This window comes from Dendrobates tinctorius, unplaced genomic scaffold (assembly GCF_039654945.1).
Source record: "Dendrobates tinctorius isolate UK_male_01 unplaced genomic scaffold, ASM3965494v1 ptg000251l, whole genome shotgun sequence".
NCBI lineage: Eukaryota > Metazoa > Chordata > Amphibia > Anura > Dendrobatidae > Dendrobates > Dendrobates tinctorius.
In genome coordinates this window covers 10,030,888-10,058,335 of record NW_027361918.1, presented here as the reverse complement: position 1 = coordinate 10,058,335, position 27,448 = coordinate 10,030,888, and the positions used below count along the sequence as shown (strand labels likewise).

At 46.7% G+C, this 27,448-nt stretch overlaps 2 protein-coding genes across 5 annotated transcripts in view; both read right to left on the bottom strand.

Moving 5' to 3' along the window:
* The window catches only part of LOC141065386 (uncharacterized), a 109,452-nt gene that overhangs the window by 43,109 nt on the left and 38,895 nt on the right, over positions 1-27,448 (bottom strand). For all 4 annotated transcript variants that reach the window (XM_073557853.1, XM_073557852.1, XM_073557851.1 and 1 more), the window contains 2 exons: positions 18,426-18,524; positions 17,954-18,052 (listed from right to left, as the gene is read on the bottom strand). In XM_073557853.1, coding sequence (XP_073413954.1) covers positions 17,954-18,052; positions 18,426-18,524 — 198 coding nt within the window. The remainder of the gene's footprint in view (positions 1-17,953; positions 18,053-18,425; positions 18,525-27,448) is intronic.
* LOC141065395 (uncharacterized) lies at positions 2,694-4,515 on the bottom strand. The gene is made up of 3 exons (XM_073557862.1): positions 4,292-4,515; positions 4,014-4,177; positions 2,694-3,915 (listed from the first exon to the last, which is right to left on the bottom strand). The coding sequence occupies exons 1-3, from the start codon at positions 4,513-4,515 to the stop codon at positions 3,581-3,583; spliced, it is 723 nt and encodes a 240-aa protein (XP_073413963.1). The 3' UTR covers positions 2,694-3,580.

Below are 27,448 nucleotides of genomic sequence, written 5' to 3'. Positions count from 1 at the left end.
TCGATAACAAGCTGGATGGTCCCTCTGCTAGATAACAAGCTGGATGGTCCCTCTGCTAGATAACAATCAGGACGGTCTCTCTCCTCGATAACAAGCTGGTTGGTCCCTCTCCTCGATAACAAGCTGGATGGTCCCTCTGCTAGATAACAATCTGGACGGTCTCGCTCCTGGAATGACCCTCTCCTCAAGAGTCCTCAGCACATGGCGTCTGAAGTTTCATAAATAATTTCACATACTGATTCATCCTGCCAGATCAGTTTTCCATTTTGCCTCCATCCATTAGAAGTACGCTTTGGTCAAGAGCTTATGGGAACGTGGGAAGATATAGGGAGATTAGTTCGGAGATGTATGGAGGAGACAGATTATGGACAGTTTTAGGCTGTGTGCCCACGTAGCGTTTTTTAAGCGTTTCCGCAGCAATTTTAAACGCGCGATTCTGCCGTGGAAACACTTAAAAAAAGCATTCCATGCATTCCTAATTGAAAACGCACATGTTGTGCCAATGGTGCGTTTTTTACCGCTGCGGAATCACTTAGCGGTAAAAAACGCAGCATGTTTATTAATTTTGCGGAATCGCGTGCGATTGCGCATACCATCAATTGTATGGGCAAAAACACATAGGAAAACGCATGCTAAAACGCTTGACAACAAACGCTTAAAAAAGCGCGTCAAAAACCGCATGCGTTTTCCCGGGAGCAGGGTGTGCGATTCTGCTCAGGAATATTCTGCTTAAGAATCGCTACGTGGGCACATAGCCTTGTGAATAGTTTAAACTGGAATCACTGGTGAACTGGAAACCAGTGACGGGAATAGCAGAATAGAGGTGGAAGGAAAGTGAGGAGGATTAGTCAGGCAGCAGCGTTAAGGACGGACTGGAGAGGTGAGATTGTTAGCAGGGAGGCCACAGAAAAGAATATTGCAGTAGTCAAGGAGGGAGGTGATGAGGGCATTCACAGTTTAGTAGACTTGGAGTTAATGACAGGTTGGATTCTGGAAATATTTTTGAGTTGGAGGTAGCAGAAGATAGTCAGGGCTTGAATGTGTGATTAGAAGGACAGGGCAGAGTCGAGGGCTATCCCGAGTCAGTGGATTGCAATACAGGGGAAAGTGTGAGGTCATTTACTGTGATAGGGAGATCTGGTGGGGGAGGTAGGGGATTTAGAGGAAAGATGATGAGCTCAGTTTTGATAACACTGAGTTTTAAAGAGTTGATTGAGAAGGATATGGCTGATAGATCTTCTAAGATTCTGGACAGCAAAAAGGTAATGTCTAGGCCAAATCATTCCTGTTTATAATGTTGTACCAGCTGAGGATGCAATATTGACGGTTGGCCTTGTCTCTTGTGCACATGAATTTCTCCAGAATCTCGGAACCTTTTGATGACCATATGGGCTGTAGCTGGTGGATATTCAAGAACTTTGTAATTTTACATTGAAGCACAGATGGGTCACCTCCGACCAGCTTTGCCTTTGGGAGACTCTGCCTGTCTAACATGCTTTTTTGTACAATCGTGTGACTTTGTAGACAATTTGCCCTCCAGGTTTTTTTCATTAGCACTACTTACTGCCGCTGTCTAGTTTCACATTAGCGTTTACGGCCGCCGCTAAGCCCCGCCCCCTGCTGCGCCTCCGCCGGTAGCTCCGCCTGTGGATGCGTGACGCTGCATGCGTCCCCTATCTTTAGCACTGGGGACGCAGGCCGTGTGCAGTATGTGTTTGGCGGTGCATGCGTCCTTTTGACGCTGCGTCGACCAGCGCCAAACGCAACAGGTTGCAATTTGGTGCGCTCGGCGCAGCGTCAAAAGGACGCATGCACCGCCAAATGCATACTGCGCACGGCCTGCGTCCCCAGTGCTAAAGATAGGGGACGCAGGACGCATGCAGCGTCATGCGTCCGTAGGCGGAGCTACCGGCGGAGGCGCGGCAGGGAGCGGGGCTTAGCGGCGGCCGTAAACGCTAATGTGAAACTAGCTTTAGACCTGTTAACTGTCCCATGTGCTGCTGTGGTCATTTTCTAAACGGTCTTTTTATTAAAGTTAAATGGGAAAATGTCCAACGATTAACTTCTTGTCTTTGTGAATAAAATATGGTGATAACGGTTTCCCAGATCATTGCATTCTTATTTTCTTTTACATTTTACACAGAAACCCATTTTTTGGATTTGGGGTTGTATGTGGGTATATTTTAATTGCTTATATAACACCATAAATTTCCACAGCACTTTAAGGCTATGTGCACACGTGTGGAATTACCGTGGGAATTCCATGCCGCGGGAAATATGCGAGAATTCCGCATTTTAAATTCCTGCCTATTTCCCATGGAAAAACTAGCGTTTTGCAAGAGTAATTAGCTTGCAGAATGCTAGCGTTTTCCAAGCGATCTGTAGCATCACTTGGAAAACTGATTGACAGGTTGGTCACACTCGTCATACATAGCGTTTGATGAGCGTGAGCAACTTTTTACTATTGAGGCTGCCTATGCGGAATCAGTAGTAAAAAGATCTAATGTTAAAAATATTTTAAAAAATTATAAAATCGTGTTTTTCTAACCTTCCGGCGTCCGGCGCAGCGTTCCCGCTCCTCGCGATGCTCCCGGCATGTCCCGTTCCCAGGGATGCCTTGCGACAATAACCTTTGATTACGTCGCGGTCTCGCGAGACTGCTACGTCATCGAAGGTCATTGTTGCAAGGCATCCCTGGGAACGGGAGTTGGCGGGAGCATCGCTGAAGCCTGGTGACACTGCGAGGGACATCAGAAGGTGAGAATAACACCATTTTTTATTTTAATTCTATTTTTAACAGGGATATTTTACCCAGAGCCCGGAGGACAGTCTCCTCTCCCCCAGACCTTGGGTACTATCCGCAAATGTTCCGCTTACTTTTTGTATGGTGGGCACAGCCACATGCGGAAAGTAAGCGGAACAATGCATTCCTGTGTGTGGATTTTCCCGCGATTCCGCATAAAGAATGAACATGCTGCGTATTTTTCTGAAATACAATTCCGCTGCGGAAAAATACGCATTAGCACAGCATGTGCGGAATGCCATAGGATTGCATGGGATGCTTATTTTGCGTTTTCGCGGCAAAATCGCGAGTTTAAAAACGCAAAAAAAAAAGCTACGTGTGAACACAGCTTTACAGTTATCATCACTGTCCCTATTGATGTCAGAGTACCCAGATGAAACCCACACAAACACGGGAAGAACATACAAACTCTTGCAGATGTTGCCCTTGGTGGGAATTGAATCCAGCACCTAAACGCTGCAAAGCAACAGTGCTACTCACTGAACCACCGTACTATCCATGTATGACTGCTCCTCTCTATGTTCCTCCTCTCTCTGTTCCTCCACTCTCTGCTCCTCTCTGTGTTCCTCCTCTCTCTGTTCCTCCACTCTCTGCTCCTCTCTATGTTCCTCCACTCTCCGCTCCTCTCTATGTTCCTCCACTCCACTTTATGTTCCTCCACGCTCCGCTCCTCTCTATGTTCCTCCACTCTCCGCTCCTATGTTCCTCCACTCTCTGCTCCTCTCTATGTTCCTCCACTCTCCGCTCCTATGTTCCTCCACTCCTCTTTATGTTCCTTCACTCTCTGCTCCTGTTTCTCCACTCTCCGCTCCTCTCTATGTTTCTCCACTCTCCGCTCCTCTCTATGTCCCTCCACTCTCTGCTCCTCTCTATGTCCCTCCACTCTCTGCTCCTCTCTATGTTCCTCCACTCTCCACTCCTCTCTATGTTTCTCCACTCCTCTTTATATTCCTCCACTCTCTGCTCCTCTCTATGTACCTCCACTCTCTGCTCCTGTTTCTCCACTCTCCGCTCCTCTCTATGTTCCTCCACTCTCCGCTCCTCTCTATGTTCCTCCACTCTCTGCTCCTCTCTATGTACCTCCACTCTCTGCTCCTCTCTATGTTCCTCCACTCCTCTTTATATTCCTCCACTCTCTGCTCCTCTCTATGTACCTCCACTCTCTGCTCCTATGTTTCTCCACTCTCCGCTCCTCTCTATGTTCCTCCACTCTCTGCTCCTCTCTGTTCCTCCACTCTCTGCTCCTCTCTATGTTCCTCCACTCTCTGCTCCTCTCTATGTTCCTCCACTCTCTGCTCCTCTCTATGTACCTCCACTCTCTGCTCCTCTCTATGTTCCTCCACTCTCTGCTCCTCTCTATGTTCCTCCACTCCTCTTTATATTCCTCCACTCTCTGCTCCTCTCTATGTACCTCCACTCTCTGCTCCTCTCTATGTACCTCCACTCTCTGCTCCTATGTTTCTCCACTCTCTGCTCCTCTCTATGTACCTCCACTCTCTGCTCCTATGTTTCTCCACTCTCCGCTCCTCTCTATGTACCTCCACTCTCTGCTCCTCTCTATGTTCCTCCACTCTCCGCTCCTCTCTATGTACCTCCACTCTCTGCTCCTCTCTATGTTCCTCCGCTCTCTGCTCCTCTCTATGTTCCACCACAGTGCAGAAGGAGGGCCACATCGTCTGGATGGTCTTATCAAGTCTTGACAAGTAACACATGGACTTAGTGGGCGGTCAGAATTCAGCTGGTGCCTGATCTTGCAGTCCTGAAACAGGAGCTTCACCTCCAGACTTGTACATTTTTCTTCTTTTACCAAATCACAGCACTGTTCATCAATAACACTAAGAACTATAGGGTTCGTAAGCCCATGTGTTGTGTCCATATCCTGTTGATCTGAGAGTGGCCTATGCAGCTCTATGCTACGTGACATGTAACTTGGCCTGTTGAGATTTTTCGGATTGAAGAAGCTTTTGAGTTTTAGTAATTGTGAAGTCATAATGCTGTAAATTCAATAAATGACCATTTTCCAGTTCTATTTTCAACCTATAAAATGTTTGGAAACTCTGTTGTGCATAATGAGGTTTTTTTTGTAAGAAAAATTATTTTTCAGTACCACTGTGGTCTTTTCTAATAATGTGGCAAACAAATAACTGGCATCTGTCGTCTCGCTGCCATTTCTAGACCCCAAAAATATTTTTTCTGGACTAGTGTGCATTTTTTAGTAGTCTGCTAAATAAATTGGCATCAACCGTCTAGATGACATTTGTAGGCCAAATTAATAATTGTACTGTACCGCTGTGTCTATGCGAGCAGTGTATGTAAAAAATTTGTATATTCTGTTGCTGTTTTTGGGAGTAGTGTGTCCAAAACTTTTTGTGCTATACAGCCGTCTCGTTCTCATTTGCGCGCCGAAAAAATATTTTATTCTTCAACTGTGCCTATAGGAGTAGTATGTCTAAAAAGCTATTCTACTCTGTAGTCATCTTTTTGTGAGTAGTGTCTAAAATTAAAAATTCTACTGTGCTTAAAAAAAAATTCACTGTGCTATCAAGTCTCTATGTGTACTATGCAACCCTGCCTCTTGGAGTACTCTGCATCTGTGTCTGTGGGAGTACTGTGCGTGAAAACCGTGAGTATACTCTGCACCTGTGTCTGTGGGAGTACTGCGTGAGTATACTCTACACGTTGTCTCTGTGGGAGTACTCTGCACCTGTGTCTGTGGGAGCACTGTGCGTGAAAACCGTGTGAGTATACTCTACACGCGTCTCTGTGGGAGTATTCTGCACCTGTGTTTGTGGGAGTACTGTGCGTGAAAACCGTGCAAGTATACTCTACACGCGCCTCTGTGGGAGTACTGTACGTGAAAACCGTGTGAGTATCCTCTACACGTGTCTCTGTGGGAGAACTCTGCACCTGTGTCTGTGGGAGTACTGTGCGTGAAAACCGTGTGAGTATAACTCTGCATGCGTCTCTGTGGGAGTACTCTGCACCTGTGTCTGTGGGAGTACTGTGCGTGAAAACCGTGTGAGTATAGTCTACACGTGTCTCTGTGGGAGTACTCTGCACCTGTGTCTGTGGGAGTACTGTGCGTGAAAACCATGAGTATACTCTACACGCGTCTCTGTGGGAGTACTCTGCACCTGTGTCTGTGGGAGTGATGTGCGTGAAAACCGTGTGAGTATACTGTACACACGTCTCTGTGGGAGTACTCTGCACCTATGTCTGTGGGAGTACTGTGGGTGAAAACCGTGAGTATACTCTACACGCGTCTCTGTGGGAGTACTCTGCACCTGTGTCTGTGGGAGTGATGTGCGTGAAAACCGTGTGAGTATACTCTACACGTGTCTCTGTGGGAGAACTCTGCACCTGTGTCTGTGGGAGTACTGTGCGTGAAAACCGTGTGAGTATACTCTACACGTGTCTCTGTGGGAGTAATCTGCACCTGTGTCTGTGGGAGTACTGTGCGTGAAAACCGTGTGAGTATGCTCTACAAGCGTCTCTGTGGGAGTACTCTGCACCTATGTCTGTGGGAGTACTGTGCGTGAAAACCGTGAGTATACTCTACACGTGTGTCTGTGGGAGTACTCTGCACCTATGTCTGTGGGAGTACTGTGCGTGAAAACCATGTGAGTATACTCTACACGTGTCTCTGTGGGAGTACTCTGCACCTATGTCTGTGGGAGTACTGTGCGTGAAAACCATGTGAGTATACTCTACACGTGTCTCTGTGGGAGTACTCTGCACCTATGTCTGTGGGAGTACTGTGCGTGAAAACCGTGTGAGTATACTCTACACGTGTCTCTGTGGGAGTACTCTGCACCTATGTCTGTGGGAGTACTGTGCGTGAAAACCGTGTGAGTATACTCTACACGCGTCTCTGTGGGAGTACTCTGAAAAAAGCCTGTGTGGTTGTATTCTTCAAAACACACTTTTATTTTAATTCGGGTAGGCACCAGAACATTATGAATGGAAAATAGAACAAAAAAAAAGTGGCGGAGTCTAACAATGGCTAAGCGCAGCTGGTATACTTCTTTATTAAGCCAAAAGGTAAGAACAATTCCTGTGGGATCCACGACTGGTTCATTTTAATGAATATCAGTTTGCCCACTATGGCTGTGGACAGGCCGATGTGCCTGTCCGTGATCACATCTCCTGCCGTGCTAAACACATGCAGCGACAGTACACTTTCTGCAGGGCAGGCCAGCACCTCCAGGGTATACAGGGCAAGCGCAGGCCATGTGAATAATTTGAAGAGCCCCTAAGTTAAATGGGGCAGACCCATAAATCAGTACGTGAAGATAAGTGGACACACTCTTCCACCATGTTGTTGAAACCGTCTTGCCCATGGATGTGACCGTCTTGAGCTTGTGGTCGGCTTCTCTTCTCACACCACACGAGACAACTTTTCTCTGGGTGTCTGGGTTCTGTTTTCTGGTTGCAGTCTGTCTACCTTAACACTGGTGTTTTCTTTTGCCCATCTATCACCTTTTGGGTGCAGCACTATATTCTATCCCCCGTTTCCTGCTGGTGATAGATTCATTTAGATGTTCTGACGTTGTATTGATGTTTGGAGCCAGTCTGTGAGCTTTAAGCTAAGGATTTGCAGCTTGTTTTTTTTTTTTTGCTATACTTCCCATCTCTCTTCTCATTAACTTTAGAATAATTGATTTATTCTTTGCTTGGTATTTTGTTATTTACTTTACTCACTGTAACATCTTTTCTTTGTCCAGCACACTTCTCCTCCTGAAGTTAATTCACACTTTGCTCTTCTGTTCTTTAGGAAGAACGTGAAGCAACTCAGCAGTTGTTTAATGAATTTAGGCCCGAGTTGCCATCTAATAGTTCTTTGGTTTAGGGATATCTCTGTACCCACTAGAACTGCTAGGGACTGAGGTGTTGGGATTTCTAGTCTGTACAGGAACCAGCAGGCTCACCTGCATTTTTCTAATGTCTAACCCAGTGTTCCCCAACTCCAGTCATCAAGAGCCATGAACAGGTTATGTTTTCAGTATTTCACAGGTGATGGAATTCCTGCCTGTGTAGGTGATGCAATTATCACCTGGGCAATACTAAGGAAATCCTGAAGACTTGACCTGTTGGTGGCTCGAGGACCGGCGTTGGGGAACACTGGTAACCTATTTATCCCTACTGAGTTTCTACAGAAGCATAACCAAAACACTGCCTCCTGCTTTTATGGACCGTATCAGATGGTGGTGCTGGATGTTGCAACGTGCCGAGTAAGGTTTTCCACATTTCTGCCATGCAAAACTTCCCTTCCGTGGTGGTGCCAGTTGCCCAGCAGCATTGGCGACTTCGTTCTCTGCATTACTTCCACTGAGACCTCCGCTGTCAGGTGAGGATGCAGTCAGCAAGGCGCATTTTGTTATAACGCTCTAGTTACGGAAGGATGGCTAGTGGAGAACCAGCAGGGTAGCCACAAGTAATCAGCACGTGAAACAATCCAGGCATCTCGGTGGATATTGCGCAGGCACAGCAACAGGATTGCCTCATGTGCACCAAGGTGTTCAGAGGCAATGACAAGCTGTTCTCAGTGGGAGATGTATCATCTGAGTCCGTTTTATCACCCCCCCACCCACGCGCCATTGATGCCCCTGAGCAGCTTTGAGTGCCACCATGCTGTGAACACTGTTGTTCCTCATCCTCCAAAACTGTCCCCTGGCTGGACCTTTGTGTATCTGGTCTTCTTTGGCAAAGGAACCCAACCTCCAAAACTTGTGCACGCCTGGCCTGATGATGGTGTGAATGATCCCCATTCCTCCTCCTCCTTAGCCACCACCTCATCCATCATAGCGTGCAGCTTTATTTTTCTAGGAAGCATAGAAGTGGGACGCTAACGATGATGGCGTCATCAGCGCTGCGCATGATAGTGGAGTACTCAAAGCAGCACAACATGGCACACATGTCCCTTATGGAGGTCCACTCGTTGGTCGTGAAGTGGTGTGGATCCGCAGAGCGACTCGCCTGTGTTTGCTGCAGCTGACCCTCCAGTATCACCTGCTGCTGCTCGCCCAAGGTGAAGTTCTACCTTGTGGGTACATCACGAGATGGTGATTGGGAAGGCAGAAGTGAAGCTGCAGTGCAGACAGGCGACACAAAATTCAGCACACGCCCCAGGCAAGGGATATGCGTCAAACTGGCTAGGCCTAGAGCTGCTATGAGATTTTGCCCGTTATCGCACACCACCAGGTCAAGCTTGAAGTTTAGAGACACCAACCGCTCATCTGTCTGCTCTTTGATCACCAGCCACAGCTCCTGCATGTGGTGGGATTTTTACCACAAACAGATGAGTTTCAGGACCTCTGGCTGTGCTGAAGATGGTGGTTCAGGTGTTACGCTGACCGGATGAGAAGGTGTTGGAGGAAGTGGAGGAGTAGTAGGAGGAGGAGGAGGAATGAACATGGACAGAGAAACATCCCAAAAACATCCAGCAATCCTCTGCGGTGGTAGGACATGCACCAAAACGCTTTCTGCCTCAAGCCCAGCCAACGCTACATTTGTGAAGTACAGTATTCAGATGTACAGGACATCTTGTTCTCCGGGATCCAGTTTTGTGCTTGCGACGCCATTTTGCTGTTTACGAGTTAAATTTTGTAACTTAACTAGATGAAAGTTCACGGCTGTTATGAAACCAGACTGTTCCAGCTTGTACAAGATATGAGATGAGACCCTAAAAGAATGTGCTATTGTTCTATATTCTACGTCATGCAGCTAGGGACATATTCTGATTTTCTTGCAATACTATTGGCTTAAATGTATTACGATTCTATTGGTAGCTGTATACGTTGCATAATTAAGCAGAATGCTATGTAATGTGAGATTCAGTAAAGGGGCTCAGTGATCTGCCTCGATCCTCCCGTACAGAGACCCCCCATCTCCGTGTGGTCATTCCCAGTTGCTAGCAACGCCCTGTGAACTAATTTGGAAATCACTGGCTCAACCGTGAAGGGTTAATTTAGCCCTACCTCAACAGCTTGGCGCCCAACGTGCGGCCCCCGAACAGGGACGCCTCTGCCCTGGAGGACAACAAGACAAAGGACCCTCGGAGCGGACACAGGTGCTGGAAAATTGGGACTGATCACCCCCCACGACAACCACGGTAAGTTGGCAGTTATACTGTTCAGACTGACCGTGGGTGTGGTTTTCTGTGCTTGTTGCTGCAAAGAGGATCTGAGGTTTGTCCCCGTGGTGGGGTGATTCATGGGTGGAATCATATAGAGGTGCAGTCCCGTTGGGGGCCCAGTGCTCGAACCGTACCTCATAAGGGACGGACACCCCGGATTGACCAGTGATTGTGGCTCTCTTTATAGTCAAAATATCCTGAATTCCTGATCATTATTAGTATTGGGCGTGGTCATGTGATCGAAGATGGGTAGGATACGTAACTCAGGTATATATAGATATTTAGATATAACCAGAGGTGTCCGGAGGGATAGTCTGAGACGCCCTCCTCCTTTCACTGAGTACCGCAAATTTTGGGCAATCCCAGAGGGGGGATTATTGACCTGGTGGAACAAACAGACGGCCGCTCCAGTATTGTGCACAACTAAAGGATATTTAGCTCTAAATGAGAGAATCCGTGGAAGGAAAAGAAGAATTTTGTGGCTTGGCACATGAATTGTGTGACGAAGGTGTTAGGAAGAACAGAGGAAGTGAATTCTGATTGTTTCTGTTACTGCTATGTTGAAGAAGGAAAAATTGTCTATTATTATGGCAAAGACGGGATGTATTGTGGTTCAAGCAAGTGACTGTGGTGTGAAGAAGTGATTAAAAGAAGGAACTGAGATTAATGATACTAATGTGTTAGGCAGACGAATAGTTAAAAGTGATGATTTGAAAGAGGTCTCCCTGCTAAATGACAATTGTACAAGAAGACCGAGAGGCAGCCCCCACCTTTTCTTTGTTAGACGCTCACAGTATCTATTAGCCACCGCTGCCAGCCTCAGTCCCCGCTAAAAAAAAAGTTTTCAGAAGAATTTAACCCATCTCGTCTGTTCAGCGTACAGAAAAGAAAAAAACAAGAGCAAACAGCAGCCTCTAGCCCCCACCGCAGCTGCGAGCACACAGTGTGCCCTTCAGCCCACACAGCAAACTCTCGCCCCCCCCCAGACTTCAGCTACTGGTAGCACTGCTCCTCAGTCCCTCCCTGCCAATGCTGCCAATGCTGGCACTGACTCGGACGCTTTCAGAGAAATTGTTATACTCCCGCTGTTTTAATCGGAGTAGATGGTAGACCCAATTAATATACTTTTATAAACCCTATTTCTGTAGGACCTTTTCCCAAGGTTACTGTTCAGTTTGTAATCTCCCCCACATGTCCAGTAAATTTACTAGGGGCAGATTTATTATCACAGTTCCGCTCCGGAATACAATTCCAAGATGATGGTCAGATGGCTCTTACGTTATGAAGACAGTGAGGAAATCTGTATTTTGCATGCCCTTCCTACAGTTATGATGACCCTGATAGGCTCAGATCCACCCCCAATATTGCCTGAGGATCAATGACTCACCCCATACCTCTCAGAGATACTATCTAAACTCTGGTCAAAAGGGCCAAATGATATAGGGAAAATGCCTGTAGAACCAGTAAAAGTGTTTCTCAAACCTGGTGCCTAATCCTCATACTCTTTTGTCCCAAATACCCCAGGATGCTGCTTGGTTTACAGTTATTGATCTTGCCAATGCCTTCTTTAGCATTCCGTTACACCCAGACTGCCAGTTTCTATTTGCATTCACTTATCAGGGACGACAGTTAATATGGACAGTTATGTCACAAGGGGCCCAAAACAGTCCCAACCAGTTTGCAAAAAAATATGAGCAGGTGTCTTTTGCCATTTCTGCCATTGTTAGCCTCCTTAAGTATCTGGCAGCACTGAATTGTCGGGTTTCGGCCTCGAGACTTCAGTTCTGCCTTGGTCAAGTGATATTCTTGGGTCACTGTCTCCTTCAGGGTGTTAGACACCTCACAGAAGAAAGAAAAATAGCTGTCAGCTCCCTTCCTTTCCCAAAAGATGAAACTGAACTCCAGCGTTTTCCTGGACTATGCACTTATTTTTGTCAGTGGATACCGGATGCATCCCGCATAATGCAACCCCTTTACAACGCCTTGAAAGACGGTATAATGAACTATAAGGGAAGATGGCAGTGATGAGGATTACCTCCAACATGATTGTTCCCAACTTCTGACTGAAGAAACAGCTACTCCACCAAATGTCAGTGAGAATCCACTCCCAAATCCTGATCTGGTGTTATACACGGACGGTTCAAGATATGCTGACGAGTTTGGTAGACTCCACACGGGATACGCTGTTACCACAGAGGACACTGTAGTGCACGCAGCTGCGCTCCCACCATCACTGTCAGCACAAGAAGCAGAACTCCAGGCTCTGTCTACTGCATGTACTTTGGCCAAGAACAGACGGGCTAATATATACACGGACTCACGGTATGCATTTGGTATTGCTCACGATTTTGGGGCTCTATGGGCCAATCGAGGGTTTATTACTACTGCCGGAACCCCAGTGAAAAATGCTGAAGCTGTTAAAACCCTCATGGACTCGATCAAATTACCTACTCAGGTGGCCATTATCAAAGTTAAGGCACACGGTCCTAGGAACAGTCCACAGACTGTTGGCAACACATTTGCGGAAATGCAAGCAAAAGCCGCCGCTCTTTTACCCGTTGAACCAACCATACCAACTATGGTGACCACATGCTCTCAGTATAAACAGTTACAAGAAGCACTGACCCTACAAGAACCTGATGATCTACAACAGACTGAAGTTTTCTGTCGGACCCCACGAGATCGCTTAATGACGATGCAGAGAATGTCTCCAAAGAAAGAGGTGGAGCAATGGAAGACTGATGGGGCACGTATGGATAATGGTCTCTGGAAAAAGGACCAACTTGTGTCTCCCTAAGCGGATGTACCCTGCTATTGCCACAAGGGCACATGGGCCTATACATCGAGGAAAGAATCAGGCCCTCGCACTGGTGCAAAAATTCTACTGGGCCCCGGTTCTCCAGTTGGCCGGAAGCATTCCCTGTTACCAACATGACTGCAAAGACCACAGCGAAGAAACTGGTGATGGAAGTTATATGCAGATATGGGGTTCCAGAAGTTGTTGAAAGTGACCAAGGTCCGGCCTTTTCTTCTCATGTGTACCAAGAAGTTTTGACAATGCTTGGATCCACTGTAGCCCTCCATACTCCGTACCACCCACAATCCAGTGGGAAAGTTGAGAGGCTGAATGGCACACTGAAGGGACAATTGACCAAAATGATGCAGGAGACTACGGCTCCATGGTCAGAGCTCCTACCCATTGTACTATACCACATCCGTACTACCCTATTGCAAAATATGGCCTGTCCCCATATAAGATATTGTTTGGTACTAGGCCCCCAGTTGCAAATTTCCAGCCCCAGCAGTTATCAGAAGAAACTGACCGCGCTGTTCAATGTGTTATTCAGCTTAGCAAGATTTTTTACTAACACCCATGTTCTAGTTTCCTCTTCTTTTCCAGATTCAGCAGAAACCGACACCTGTTATAACCTGAAGCCTGGTGATTTGGTAATTGTGAAGAGACATGTCAGGAAGCAAGGACTAGAACCCTTGTATGACGGTCCCTTTGAAGTCCTCCTCATCACCCAACAAGCCAATAGCAAATAAAGGAGCATAATGTTTTGGTCTTTCGCATTTTCCATATTATTATTGGTAACTGCATGGGACAGCCTAAATTCCACAACGTCCTTGAATAATAAGTTTATACAACATCATGAAAAATTACTGAGAGATTTGTTGGACAATTCCCAGTCTCTGGCAGACTGTTGGATCTGCACGTATTCACCAGTGTCAGCCACAAGCATCCCCTTTTTGGCTATTCCTGGTCCACCCGAGGAGTTATTTGCTTGGACTGACTGTTCTGACACACTCGCTAATAAGGCCACAGATAATGCTAAGTTATGGAATTTAACTGTTGGTATACCTATTGTGGGATGGGTGGGATACCCCTGGTGGCAAGGTAACCTTTCAGGAAGTAATACACAACTTCAATATTTGGCCTACAAAGGAGGGGCATGGGTCCCTAAAAATAAGACTAGTCTAACCAATCTGGGGCAAGTTCCAATGTATGGTCTACAAGTCAGTTTCAATGTAACTTCACACTCTACTGATGCCTTCAAACCAATGTTGCTAGAAAGAAGGTTACATAATATGTCATGGGAATTTTCTAATTTGTTTCCCCAGGGTTCTAACGAAACCTGTGCCAGTATTCCTGGCAATATATCTTGTAATGAGTCCTCTGGATGTGTACCAGGAACCCCCACTTGTGGAAATCCCGATGTAGGTGATTGTAGTCCTTTAGGACAATCCCCAGCTTGGTGCATGCTTCAGAATGCATCTGCAGTCATAGACTTAGCTCATAGATTGGTACTGCAACATTCAGCCCTATGGGATTTACCTGATGACATGTTCTGGGTATGTGGAGACAATGCTTATAAATGGTTGCCAGTAGGGGTAAGAGGTACTTGTACTCTGGGTCGCTTGACCCCGGCCACCTTTGTTATTCCGAACAAACAGTTGGATACACAGGCTATACCCAAACATACATTATACAAAAGAGCTGCGGACAATTCACCCCGCCCTTCAGGGAGACCACATATAGTGCAGATGAGTGTGGCCAATAAAATTGTCAGTTCTATTTTCATTTACCCAATGATTACACAAATGTGGGATAAATTGGTTAGAGCCACAGACTATCTAGATGATCAAATTTGGGATATATTGGATATACTTAACACTACTGTTGCTGTCCAAAACCAACTTATTATAGTCACTAATCAACATCCTATAGTGCTGGACTACTTAACAGCAGCACAAGGTGGTATGTGTCAGGTCATTGGACCCGCTTGCTGTCATCATATAGATCCTAACAGTACTATGAAGTTAAAGTTAGAAGATATTCAAAGACTCAGAGATCAATACGATAAAGACAATGATCGTAATAAGGACAGTTGGTGGTCAGACACCTTCTCCTTTCTCAATCCAGCCAATTGGTTTAAGGGAATTGGGGGCTGGATAGCTGGGATCTTACAAAGCTTGTTACACATTGCTGCCTGTATCCTTGTTGTATATGTGATACTAAAACTTGTTCTTTGGTGTATTTCTGTATGTATTAGGAAAGTCTGCACTAAGCCAGCTAATGATGATACCAAAGGTGTCGTTGCCCCTGCTCTTCTCTGCACTGATCTCAAAAGGCTACTTGATGAAGATGTTGAAGCCAAGCAGATGGCTACCTACAAAAGATCCCCACCACCGTCATCAAAAATTGTTATTCGTGAATTGCAGTATACAGGGGGGACGGGTGCGCCGCGACAGCCATGACTGATAACACGGCATCAGTCATGTGAAGACCAGTACCCCTCAAGCTGTTAGCTTGGGATAGCACCTCTGATGCTGCATATGTGTTATCAAAATTTATCTAGGGGGGATTGTGAAGTACAGTATTCAGATGTACGGGATATCTTGTTCTCCGGGATCCATTTTTGTGCTTGCGACGCCATTTTGCTGTTTACGAGTTAAATTTTGTAACTTAACTAGATGAAAATTCACAGCTGTTATGAAACCAGACTGTTCCAGCTTGTACAAGATATGAGATATGAGATGAGACCCTAAAAGAATGTGCTATTGTTCTATATTCTACGTCACGCAGCTAGGGACATATTCTGATTGTCTTGCAATACTATTGGCTTAAATGTATTACGATTCTATTGGTAGCTGTATACTTTGCATAATTAAGCAGAATGCTATGTAATGTGAGATTCAGTAAAGGGGCTCAGTGATCTGCCTCGATCCTCCCGTACAGAGACCCTCCGTCTCTGTGTGGTTATTCTCAGTTGCTAGCAACGCTCTGTAAATTAATTTGGAAATAACTGGATCAACTGTGAAGGGTTAATTTAGCCCTACCTCAACACATTTACCCAGTGGGCAGTTCGGAAGATATAACATCCCTGCCCGTGCTAACTGGTCAATGTATCGATGGTTATGTGGACCTTTACATTGATGGCGTTGGGCAGCGCACACCTGATTTTGTAAGCAACATGTTCGTGCAGAGCAGGGATGGTCCACTGGAAAAGTAGTGGCCTGTTAGGCAATCCCTGCATGTGTTGCAGTTGGCGAACAGTCGCGAGACACGCAGCCACGGGGACTCGAACATATTACTAGAGCACACTAAAAATACTTGATTGGCACTCGAGCTTGCTCGGATAATACCTTAGAACAACATATAGCCAAACTGTAGTAAACAATTAGGCTTAAAGAGAGCCATAAATAAAACAAATGTTTATTGAATATTACATAGAACTTATTAAACGACATAGATCCACAATACACAAAATACCCAGTAGGGGGGAACTCCGACATGTACCCAATAAAGTAAAAAGCAGAAGTGAGATTCTGTTTATTGTTGAAGATAACGGACCAACAACATGACCGAGAAATGGTCATATCGAATAAACAACCCTGGGGTAGATAATCATCTGGAGTGAGAATAAACATAAATTAGACACTACTCCACGCACTTTCGGGAGCGCTCACTTCTGGGCTCGCATGCGTTCCAGCGAGCGCGATCACGGAAGTGCTCTTTCACCATGGAGGGAGAGGAAAGTGTCATGCGCCGCTGCATCTGGAAGGCTTATTGGTTCTCCACGGGGGGGGGTATGTCTCTCTTCTGGATATCTATTGCTCCCTGTCTAGTTTAAAGGGACTGCCCCTCCTCACCCTTACACGCACCCGGAAGAAGCTCAGGGCAAAACGCGCATCGGGGTGAGGGGGAACGTCCAATCTACCCACCATTACTTTCATTATACTGTGCGTCCAGGTATTCTAATCTTTCATTGTTTCTATTGCGCTTTTGCATTATACCTATGATATCAGCGGGTTGTGCAAATATACAGGGCACAGTTTATTTAGAGATGCTATTAGCACTTAATCACTTTATCTAGTCTTTGTACTCTACCCCTGGGTCGTCTTTCTGTGCTGTATGTGACATCTTATTATAGTATAGTTTGCACAGTTACTTTCTAGCATTTATGATGCCACTGGAATCGGATTAATCTGCCTGCTGCACTGTGCTAAGACTCCTACCTTATCAGACGCCTTCTCTGTGAAGCTCACTTCTGCTCTTCACTTTATTGGTTGGGTACGAGTTGGAGTTCCCCCCTACTGGGTATTTTGTGTACTGTGGATCTATGCCTTTTAATAAGTTTTTAATTCTATGTAATATTTCAATAAACATTTAAGTTTTATTTATGGATCTCTTCGCATATGTTGTTCTGTAGCTTTTGAAGTGCCATATACTGGGGATTTGGACATGTATTGAGTTGTCTCAGATAATTCCCCATCCAGCACGCACACTCATCACTATTTTCAACCCCAAAAATTTGCAGAATATTACACGGCCTGTAGTCAGAGAGCGAGTGCTCAGCAGATGGTTACACTGCCTGCTTTCAGCGTTCCCCCCCCCCCGCAACCAAAAAAACAACAAGACCAGTGTTGGCTACTTCTTCCTCCTACGCCTCGTATTGTAATTTTTTCTTTTCTGTTATTTTAAGTAATTTTCCTACCCACATTTGTTTGCTGGGAGTTGTCCTGCTCTCACCCCCATTTCGGTTCCTTTTGCTGAAGCAATGGCCTAATCACAGACATAAACCTACTCTGCTTCCATGTGGATTACCCGTCTGTTCCTAGGACTTGCCCGGCTCCATCAGCTCCTGGGGTTCCAGTTCTGCCATAACAGCCTCGGTCGTTCCATATCTGCTGTTCCGCTGCACCGATGTCACCTGTCCGTGCTGCATGGTAGCTGCTCATCTGGACCGTGGGCTGCAGTCACTCCCCCCACCGGGTGTGTTGGTATATGGATGTATTTAGGTGTGTATTCACGCACAGGATGTATGGATGTCAGTGTTTATATGTAGAGGTGTATGTGCATGAATACGGGGAGTATGAGAAGTGTAGGCCACATACTGGAAACCAATGCAACGAACCCTGGCAGAGCATTCAGCGGCTGCCCACCTCCACGGCCCAGGATGCCCCCTAGGCACATGGATAGAAGACTAGGGCAGGTCCAGGGCCAGTCTCACCTCTAGATGTGGCCCCAGTATGGTCTGACCTGGGGCCGCCCGCCGACACCTTCATATAATCCAGCTCTTCACTATTCACCAGCTGCAATGACGGACGACCTGTAACAAGAGGAAAAAGGGAGTCCCACACTGAACCCCCTTGACTGCAGCGCCCCCCGACTGCAGCTCTCCTCACCCTCAGCTCTGCACTCACAATTCTGCGTGTGCCCCATTAGTTCTCACAGCCTCCTAGTCTACAACACATAAGAGCAGGGATGATGGGAGTGATACATTGAGATAGTGGGGGATAGATCGCTAGCTCCTGTCGTCAGGGATGATGCAAGATGAGAGCGTCAGCTCCCGGGACGAGGATGGGGAGACTGTGACACGGGGGTCCCCTTGCTACAGGGTTAGAGTTTTATCTTACAGACCTGTAATCTGACAAGATGGATCCAGGCACTGGGCCTGCACGCCGGACGTCCCCTGCTCTCACCTGTGGAGGGCGCTGTACAACCATCCGACCCTCGATCGCCTACTGACACTTTGATGTAATCAACCTTCTCTTGTTTGATAGTTGGAGCTGACAACCGTCCTACAGAGGAGGAGATAGAAGAACGAATCAAGAGCCGCCGAGGTACCGGGACTCCAACTCCAGTCACACCCAAAGCTGCAAGTGATGCTGAATTACTGTAGTGCATGATAAAGAAATGTTATATATTGGGATATGGGCACTAAAGGGAGAATATGTGACCTGCAGTCCTATGTAACACCACAGATAACACAGTGATAACTCTCTGAGTACAGATAATGTAGAAGAGGTCACCTGCAGTCCTATGTAACATCACAGATAACAGTGATAACCCTTTATGTGCATATAATGTAGCAGAGGTCACCTGCAGTCCTATGTAACATCACAGATAACACAGTGATATCTCTCTGAGTACAGATAATGTAGCAGAGGTCACCTGCAAACCTATGTAACATCACAGATAACAGTGATAACCCTCTATGTGCAGATAATGTAGCAGATGTCACCTGCAGTCCTATGTAACATCACAGATAAGGCCGGTTTCACATTAGCGCTTTTTAAGCGCATGCACGGCCGGGGGTAGCTCCGCCCCCGAGCCGGCTCTCTGCCCGGCGTGCCCGCCCCTTGCTTGTAGCGCCGCCTCCTAGCGCACAGCGGCGCCTGCGATCGGCGCACCCTATCTTTAGCATAGGGTGCGCAGATCGTGCGCAGGCCGTGCGCTAGTTGCGCTTTGACCTGCGCTGCGCACTTTTGACGGTGCGCCATGCGCGCCAAAATCAAACTTTTCGGATTTTGGCGCGCATGGCGCACCGTCAAAAGTGCGCAGAGCAGGTCAAAGCGCAACTAGCGCACGGCCTGCGCACGATCTGCGCACCCTATGCTAAAGATAGGGTGCGCCGATCGCAGGCGCCGCTGTGCGCTAGGAGGCGGCGCTACAAGCAAGGGGCGGGCACGCCGGGCAGAGAGCCGGCTCGGGGGCGGAGCTACCCCCGGCCGTGCGTGCGCTTAAAAAGCGCTAATGTGAAACCGGCCTAACACAGTGATATCTCTCTGAGTACAGATAATGTAGCAGATGTCACCCGCAGTCCTATGTAACATCACAGATAACACAGTGGTATCTGAGTACAGATAATGTAGCAGATGTCACCCGCAGTCCTATGTAACATTACAGATAACACAGTGGTATCTCTCTGAGTACAGATAATGTAGCAGAGGTCACCTGCAGTCCTATGTAACATCACAGATAACACAGTGGTATCTCTCAGAGTACAGATAATGTAGCAGAGGTCACCTGCAGTCCTATGTAACACCATATAGCAAAGTGTGACCCTTGCATTATTACAGGTCAGGGATGTGCTCAGTCTATGGTGATAGTCCGCACCGGCTATGTACAGGTTAATGGTGGAGCCGCCGTCCCTGGACGGATATGTCGGGGCCCCGAGGCGGCGTCCTGTGTTGATGTCTTGTTCTATAAGGGGCCGGGCCGCCCTCGGCAGACACAGCACGGCGTCCCGGATGCCGTGCTCCTCTCCTGGGCGCACTGGGGCTCAGCTGCTGGATGTAGCGGTAAACATGGCGGTCAGCAGGGACGTCCGCCCACCGTCTATAAAGAGCTGCGATAAGGGACAAATACACCGGGGGAGCGGCAAAAATAACTGCACATCCGGCAAGAGGCGCAGAGGCCATGAGTGTAAGAAGCCGGAAATTAGGACAATGCCTCATAATGGACGAGCCGCAGTGCTCAGCATAAATCAGTACACCCCAGCAGATTTGGCGATATGGGACACCGTACTGCAAAATACTCCACAAATGTCGGCCACTGATTGCAAACGGGATTTGTCATTCTGCGCCCCCCAAAAATTAAATTTTCCTAATAAATTCATGTTGCAAAATGAGTACACCGGGAGCAAAGCTCAAGCTTAGACTACAGAAGTGTAATTAGCAAAGATTCACCCCCAGGTCAGTGTAAGTCTTTGTTACGGCTGTCAAGCAGACAGAGCAGTGAAGGGCGAGTGGTCTTATCCGAGCATGCTCGGGTGCTAACAGAGTCTCTTCGGTGCGCTCGAAAAATATGTCTCACGACTGTTCGACAGACGCAACGCATGCAGGGTGTGCCTGACAAACAGGAAATCGCTGAATGTGTTGTGGCTGTCGAACAGCCGCGAGACATGCAGGTGTGGGGACTCAAACATTTTCGAGCATGCCGAAGACCCTCGGTTAGCACCCGAGCACGTTCACTCATCACTAATGGGGAGCTATAAAAGGGCGATACCTAAAGAAAACTCCTTGCTATTTCATGTGGTCAGCAATGGCACCACATGGAAGAGAAATGTCACAAGAACGGAGAAAGAAAAATCATTTCTACATACAAGAAAGGTGAAGGCTACAAGGAGATAAGCAAAGCTTTTCTTATCAGTCAGTTACTGGAGAAAAAGTGATAGAAAATATAACAAGGATGGAACTGCAGGATCTCACAGAGACGTCCAGGAGACCACGGAGGCGACCACCTAAACAGGAACGTCTTCTGATGAGAAGGGGAAGAAAAGTGACATGAAAGAACTCTGCAGATATCTAAAGTAGAAAGTCAAACTGGAGACCACTGAGACTCTGCACTCTGGAGGGATGAAGCCAGGATGTAAGTTTTTGAGCTGCTGGTGTTGGGGGGGGGGGCATACGAGTGTTATTCTGGGTTTTCCAGGTCAATTTGGGTCAGTGGGCGAGCGTTTCTACTACTATTTCCTATGCAGATTCAGACAGCTGTTGTAAAACTTAGGTCGGCCATGTCTGCAAGTTTAGAAATAGACTTGCTCTGTTCAGCTGTCTGATTGTCCACATCGTTAACGGGCGCAGGAACCGTCTGCTACCTCCTTATATTAGTTTAGCTTTGCAGATCGGACCAGACTGCGACATTCTGCCATTTTCTAAACAGCACAAAGGCTTAGACGTGATAGCACATGGGCCGAAAAAAAGTTTTAGCTTAAGGCTGAATTAAGGCACCAGAATATCACTGCTGTAATGTAGCGCTTGTCATTAAGGTAGGGGATACTCGCTAGGCAGCCAACAAATCACGTCCGGCACAGGTTTCTCAACATAACTCAGTCCATTCGGTTTATTATGCAGCATAAACCAAAGCAACAGCAAGTTCACATTAGTTCAGCATAGCGTCCATGACAGAGCTCCGCTCTGTTAACCCTGTGGTCACACAGGTTGTGCAATGTCCAGCAATCAGCCTCTCAAGCCTCACAGGTATATCCCCCAGTCCGAGTATCCATATAGCTGCATCTCAGTGCAGACGTGCATTCACTCCAGGGAAATATCAGACACACGTCTCAACGTGCACTCAGGAAGGCAGACACATCTTCCTCAGTCGGCCTCACATCAGCCCAGACGAGACCTTCCATACGGACCAACCAGGTCCAAGCATTCACTCACGTGACCTACCCTGGCCACCTTATATGGTCCGTAGCCATGCCCACCAGATCTCACGGCTATGACCTCATCACAGGTCCTACAAGCACTCACACACATATACTTTACTATGGCGTTCTAGACACCCGCCCCTAGGTGGGTTTGTAGGTGATTGATCCCACCCGTCTCACCAATCACCTGAAGGCTTCTCCCTAACACATTGGAACAAAAGATCAGCTCTGCTGATCAGCACATAATCAAGCCTTCATCCCAAGGCCACCCACCTTGGGATACATAACGGTCATTTAGGACCCTGGTCCTATTACCACTCTGGACATGGCTATCCGCCCGTCCTGGGACACCCACACAGCGCCCCCTAGCGGACACAGTGGTCACTACACCACACTGTCCTACCATGAGTTTTCGGACTGACTGCTGGACTCCCGCCCGGATTAAAAAGCCTCGTAGGCGAATCTGAGACAGGTCAGGAGACCTGCAGTCAGTCCTGATGGTATCAAACTGTGATATTTGGATGTCCGAGGCCTTTTGCTGAATTCAGCCATCTGAGTTTTATAGTCCGGGCACGGATCATGATGCAATGTAACCGTGGGTCTCCCGAATTCGACAGTCTCATGGGGATATACATACCTCCCAACTATGAAAAATAAGGCTGGTTTCACATTAGCGTTTTTTTGCGCAGCGCATCGTGCGCGTCCATGCGCATGCGTCATGCGTACCTATGTTTAACATGGCATGCGCATGGTCTTGCGTTTGCACGTGTTCGTATGCGTTTTCGTGTGCATGCGTTTTTTGCAAGGTGTGCGCCTAGGCGCGCCAGACGCAACCTGTTGCATTTTTGGGTCCGCTGAAAGGCGTAAAAAAAAAAAACCGCTTGCGCACGGAATGTGACAAAATAACGCATTACAGTCTATGGGAACGCAGGCGTGCACATGAACATGCGTTCGTCTGCGTTTTCGTGCGCATGCGTTTGTCGTAAAAATGTGTAGACACTGGTTTTAACCGCTAGAGAACGAATGCGCATAAAAACGCAAACGCATGCAAAAACGCATGATACGTTTTTTGCATGCGTTTCTATTGCGCACGATGCGCTGCGCAAAAAAACGCTAATGTGAAATTAGCCTAAGAGGGACACGTACTGCCCCGTGGCAGATTTTATGCTATGCCAAGTCAGTTACCCAACCTCACCCTCAACATCCTTTATAGGCATCCACACAGAAATATTGCTCCTAGTGAAACCTGTTAGTGTTCCCACACAGTATGGTACCATTTTCATGGCCCCCACAAGGTATGATGCCCTTCCAAACACAGTATGATGTCCCCACAGTGTTCACACACACTCACACACCTTGATTTGTCCGGCCGGATCTCTGTTCACTGAATGGTGGAGGAGGATGTGATGGCTCCCTGCACCACCGATCGACTCAGCAGTGTTCTCAGATACCAGCTAACACTGAAGTCGGGAGACAGCCCCTGCTTCCAGCGAGACAGCTCCCCAAATTCAGGACAGTCCATCTGGATCAGGGATGGTTGGGTGGTATGGTTCATAGAGGAGTCTTCAATAGAGGAGTCTTAATTAGAGGAGTCTTAATTAGAGGAGTCTTAATTAGAGGAGTCTTAATTAGAGGAGTCTTAATTAGAGGAGTCTTAATTAGAGGAGTCTTAATTAGAGGAGTCTTAATTAGAGGAGTCTTAATTAGAGGAGTCTTAGATTAATTTTATATCTTGATAGATTGGACTTCTACAAACACAACGATACCAAATGTGTGCATGTTTGGGGTTTTGTTTTATTTTGAATGGGGGGTGATTTGAACTTATATTTTTTTAATATTTTTAAAAACATTTTTTTTTTTTTTTTTTACTTCTCACTTGCCTCAATAATCTCTACGGGAGACTAGAAGCTGCCATCATCCGATCGCTTGTGCTACACACAAGATTGCTTCAGCCCTGCTGTGTGTAGCAGAAATGCTCACTTGCTATTAGCACAGACCACTAGGCGGTACTCATAGCAATCTGGCAATGCCTACCCATCGGTGACCCGCGGTCATGTGACACGGGCGCCGATGGGCGGGATTAGTGACGGGATCACATTAAATGCCGCTGTCAGAGGTTGACAGCTGCATTTAACATGTTAACAGCCGCAGATGGATCTCAATTCCACCCACGTCTGTTAGAGGCACATATCAGCTGTTCAAATCAGATGATATGTTTCGGGAAAGATGTAACCCACATCAAAGAGGGAGACCCAACATGCACCGTACAAGTACAGCGCATGTTGTGAGGGGGTTAAAAACTTTTTTTTATTGCATTATAGTCCCCTCAGGGGACTTGAAGCTGTGATTGTCTAATCACCTCTGCTGTACACAGTAATGCTTCAGCACTGCTGTCAATAGAGAAAGTAATAATCTTTTATGAACGCCGGCCACGGGCTGGATTTCACAGTAGGATCATATAACAAGCAAGGGGGTCATCAGGAGGCTATCATTGCAACTCATTGGTGCCCCGCGATCACATCAGAGGGCAAGGAATGATGCGCTCCCAGCCAGCATGTTAATTGGCGCTGTCAGAGATTCATAGTACCCTTTAAACAGGTTACAAGCCTCAGGTGGAGCTGCAGAACCAGAACTCAACGCACAGCACGGGCCACAGCGCAAGGGACCGAGAGCCACACAGCACGGGACTAGAAGAAACGGCGAGATCAGTCCGGGGGACCACGAACACAGACGCGGGACCACGGGCAGAGAAGACAAGACCAGTCCGCAGGACCAGGGGCAGAGACGGCGAGACCAGTCCGCAGGACCAGGGTCAGAGACGGCGAGACCAGTCCGCAGGACCACGGAAAGAGACGGCAAGACCGGTCAAGGGGACAAAGGGAAGACATGGCATGACTGGTCCAGGGGACCACGGGAAGAGATGTCGAGACCAGTCCGGGGACCACGGGAAGAGATGTCGAGACCAGTCCGGGGGGACCACGGAAAGAGATGGCGAGACCAGGGGATCTGCTACCTTGTATCTAATCCTTATAAACAGGGAGGAAATGGTTGAGGAGGTAAAAGTGGCTGGGACCCTAGGAGGTAGCGACCATGCTATTTTAGAATTTTGGATAACTAGAGGAGGAAGACCTGTGAAGACTCAGACGTCAAGGTTAGATTTCAGAAAGGCAGATTGTAAGGGATTCAGAAAGAGAATAGGAGGGATCCAATGGCTGGATATCCTTAAAGACAAAAATGTCCAGGAAGGATGAGAAATCTTGAAAAATGAAATTCTCAAAGCACAATTGTTAACAATTCCGAAAAGAGGGAAGAATAGGAAGCATTTAAGGAAACCAGGATGGATGAACACAGAACTTAAGCACATGCTAAAAAGGAAGAAAGAAATGTTTATAAAATGGAAAGAGGGAGGCATATCTAAAGAAGAATATAATGCTGTCTGCAGAACCTGCAGGGCACAAATCAGATTAGCTAAAGCTGACAATGAATTGAGGCTTGCAAGAGACATCAAAAGCAATAATAAAGGATTTTGGGGATATGTCAAAAGTAAAAGAAAAGTCAAAGATGCTATAGGATTTTTACAGGATGAAAATGATGAAATGGTAAGACAGGATGTTGAGAAGGCTGAACTTTTAAATTCCTATTTTGCATCTGTTTTCTCTCAGAAATGAACTGTAACATCAACTGTTCTTCACTGTCCTATTAAGGGAATAGAAGAATCCAGGATATCTATAAACAGAAAGATAGCGAGGAAACACTTAGCTAACCTAAATTAATTCAAGTCTCCAGGTCCAGATGAATTACACCCCAGAGGAATGAAGGAGATAGCAGAAGAAATTTTTGAACCCCTCTCCATAATCTTTGAAAATTCTTGGAGAACAGGAGAAGTCCCAGAAGACTGGAGAAGAGCAAATGTTGTTCCAATCTTCCTATCTTCAAAAAGGGGAAGAAGGTGAACCCAGGCACCTATAGGCCGGTGAGTCTGACTTCTATATCAGGAAAGATCTTTGAACAAATTATTAAACAACATGTATGTCAGTACCTGGATAAGAATGAAGTGATTAAACAGCATGGGTTTGTAACTAATAAGTCATGTCAGACTAACTTAATTTTCTTCTATGACGGAATCACTGATTGGGTGGATCAAGGAAATGCTGTAGACATAGTATATCTTGACTTCAGCAAAGCATTTGACAAAGTATCTCACATAATCCTTATTGAAAAAATGACTAAGTATGGAATGGACAAGGCAACTGTTAGGTGGATTCATAACTGGCTTAGTGATTGGACCCAAAGAGTGGTCGTAAATGGCTGCACATCGAGTTGGAAGAATGTCTGAAGTGGGGTACCACAGGGCTCTGTCCTGGGCCCTGTATTGTTCAACATCTTTATCAACGATTTGGATGAAGGAATTGAGGGTAAATTGATTAAATTTGCTGATGACACAAAGCTAGGAGGGATAGCTAATACTAGAGAAGAGAGAGAGGATTCAAAAAGATACAAATAAACTGGAGCAGTGGGCAGCAACTAACAGAATGGTTTTTAACAGGGAAAAATGCAAAGTACTACATCTGGGCAATAAAAATGAAAAACCATATACAGAATGGGAGGAATAGGGCTAAGCAACAGCACATGTGAAAAAGACTTGGGTATACTAATAGATCACAGACTGAATATGAGTCAACAGTGTGATGCAGCAGCAAAAAAGGCAAATGCAATTCTAGGATGTATAAACAGAAGCATACAGTCTAGATCACATGAAGTCATTATTTCCCTCTACTCCTCTTTGGTCAGACCTCATCTGGAATACTGTGTCCAGTTTTGGGCACCACATTTTAAAAAAGACATCAATAAACTGGAGCAAGTTCAGAAAAGAGCGACCAGAATGGTGACCGGTCTGCAAACCCTGTCATGAGGAAAGGTTGCAGAATTTGGGAATGTTTAGTTTGCAAAAGAGAAGACTGAGAGGAGACTTAATAGCTGTCTACAAATATCTCAAGGGCTGTCACATTGTAGAAGGATCATCTTTATTCTCATTTGCACAAGGAAAGACTAGAAGCAATGGGATGAAACTGAATGGGAGGAGACACAGATTAGATATCAGAAAAAACTTTTTGACAGTTAGAGTGATCAATGAGTGGAACAGGCTGCCACGAGAAGTGGTGAGTTCTCCTTCAATGGAAGTATTCAAACAGAGGCTGGACAGACATCTGACTGGGATGATTTAGCGAATCCTGCTTTAAGCAGGGGGTTGGACCAGATGGCCCAGGAGGTCCCTTTCAACTCTACGATTCTATGATTCAGTTCAGGGGGACCACGGGAAGAGATGGCGAGACCAGTCCAGGGGGACCACGGGATGAGACAGCGAGACCAGTCCTGGGGACTATGGGAACACAGGGCAAGACTGGTCCGGCGACCACGGGAAGAGACGGCGAGACCAGTCCGGGGGACCACAAGAAGAGACGGCGAGACCAGTCCGGGGTTGCTTAAGTACACCCACAGTAGAGACCTGTCAATCTTCTGGAGCGGACGAGGAGAAGCCGGCCGAGGCGACATCGGTGGCTTATAGAG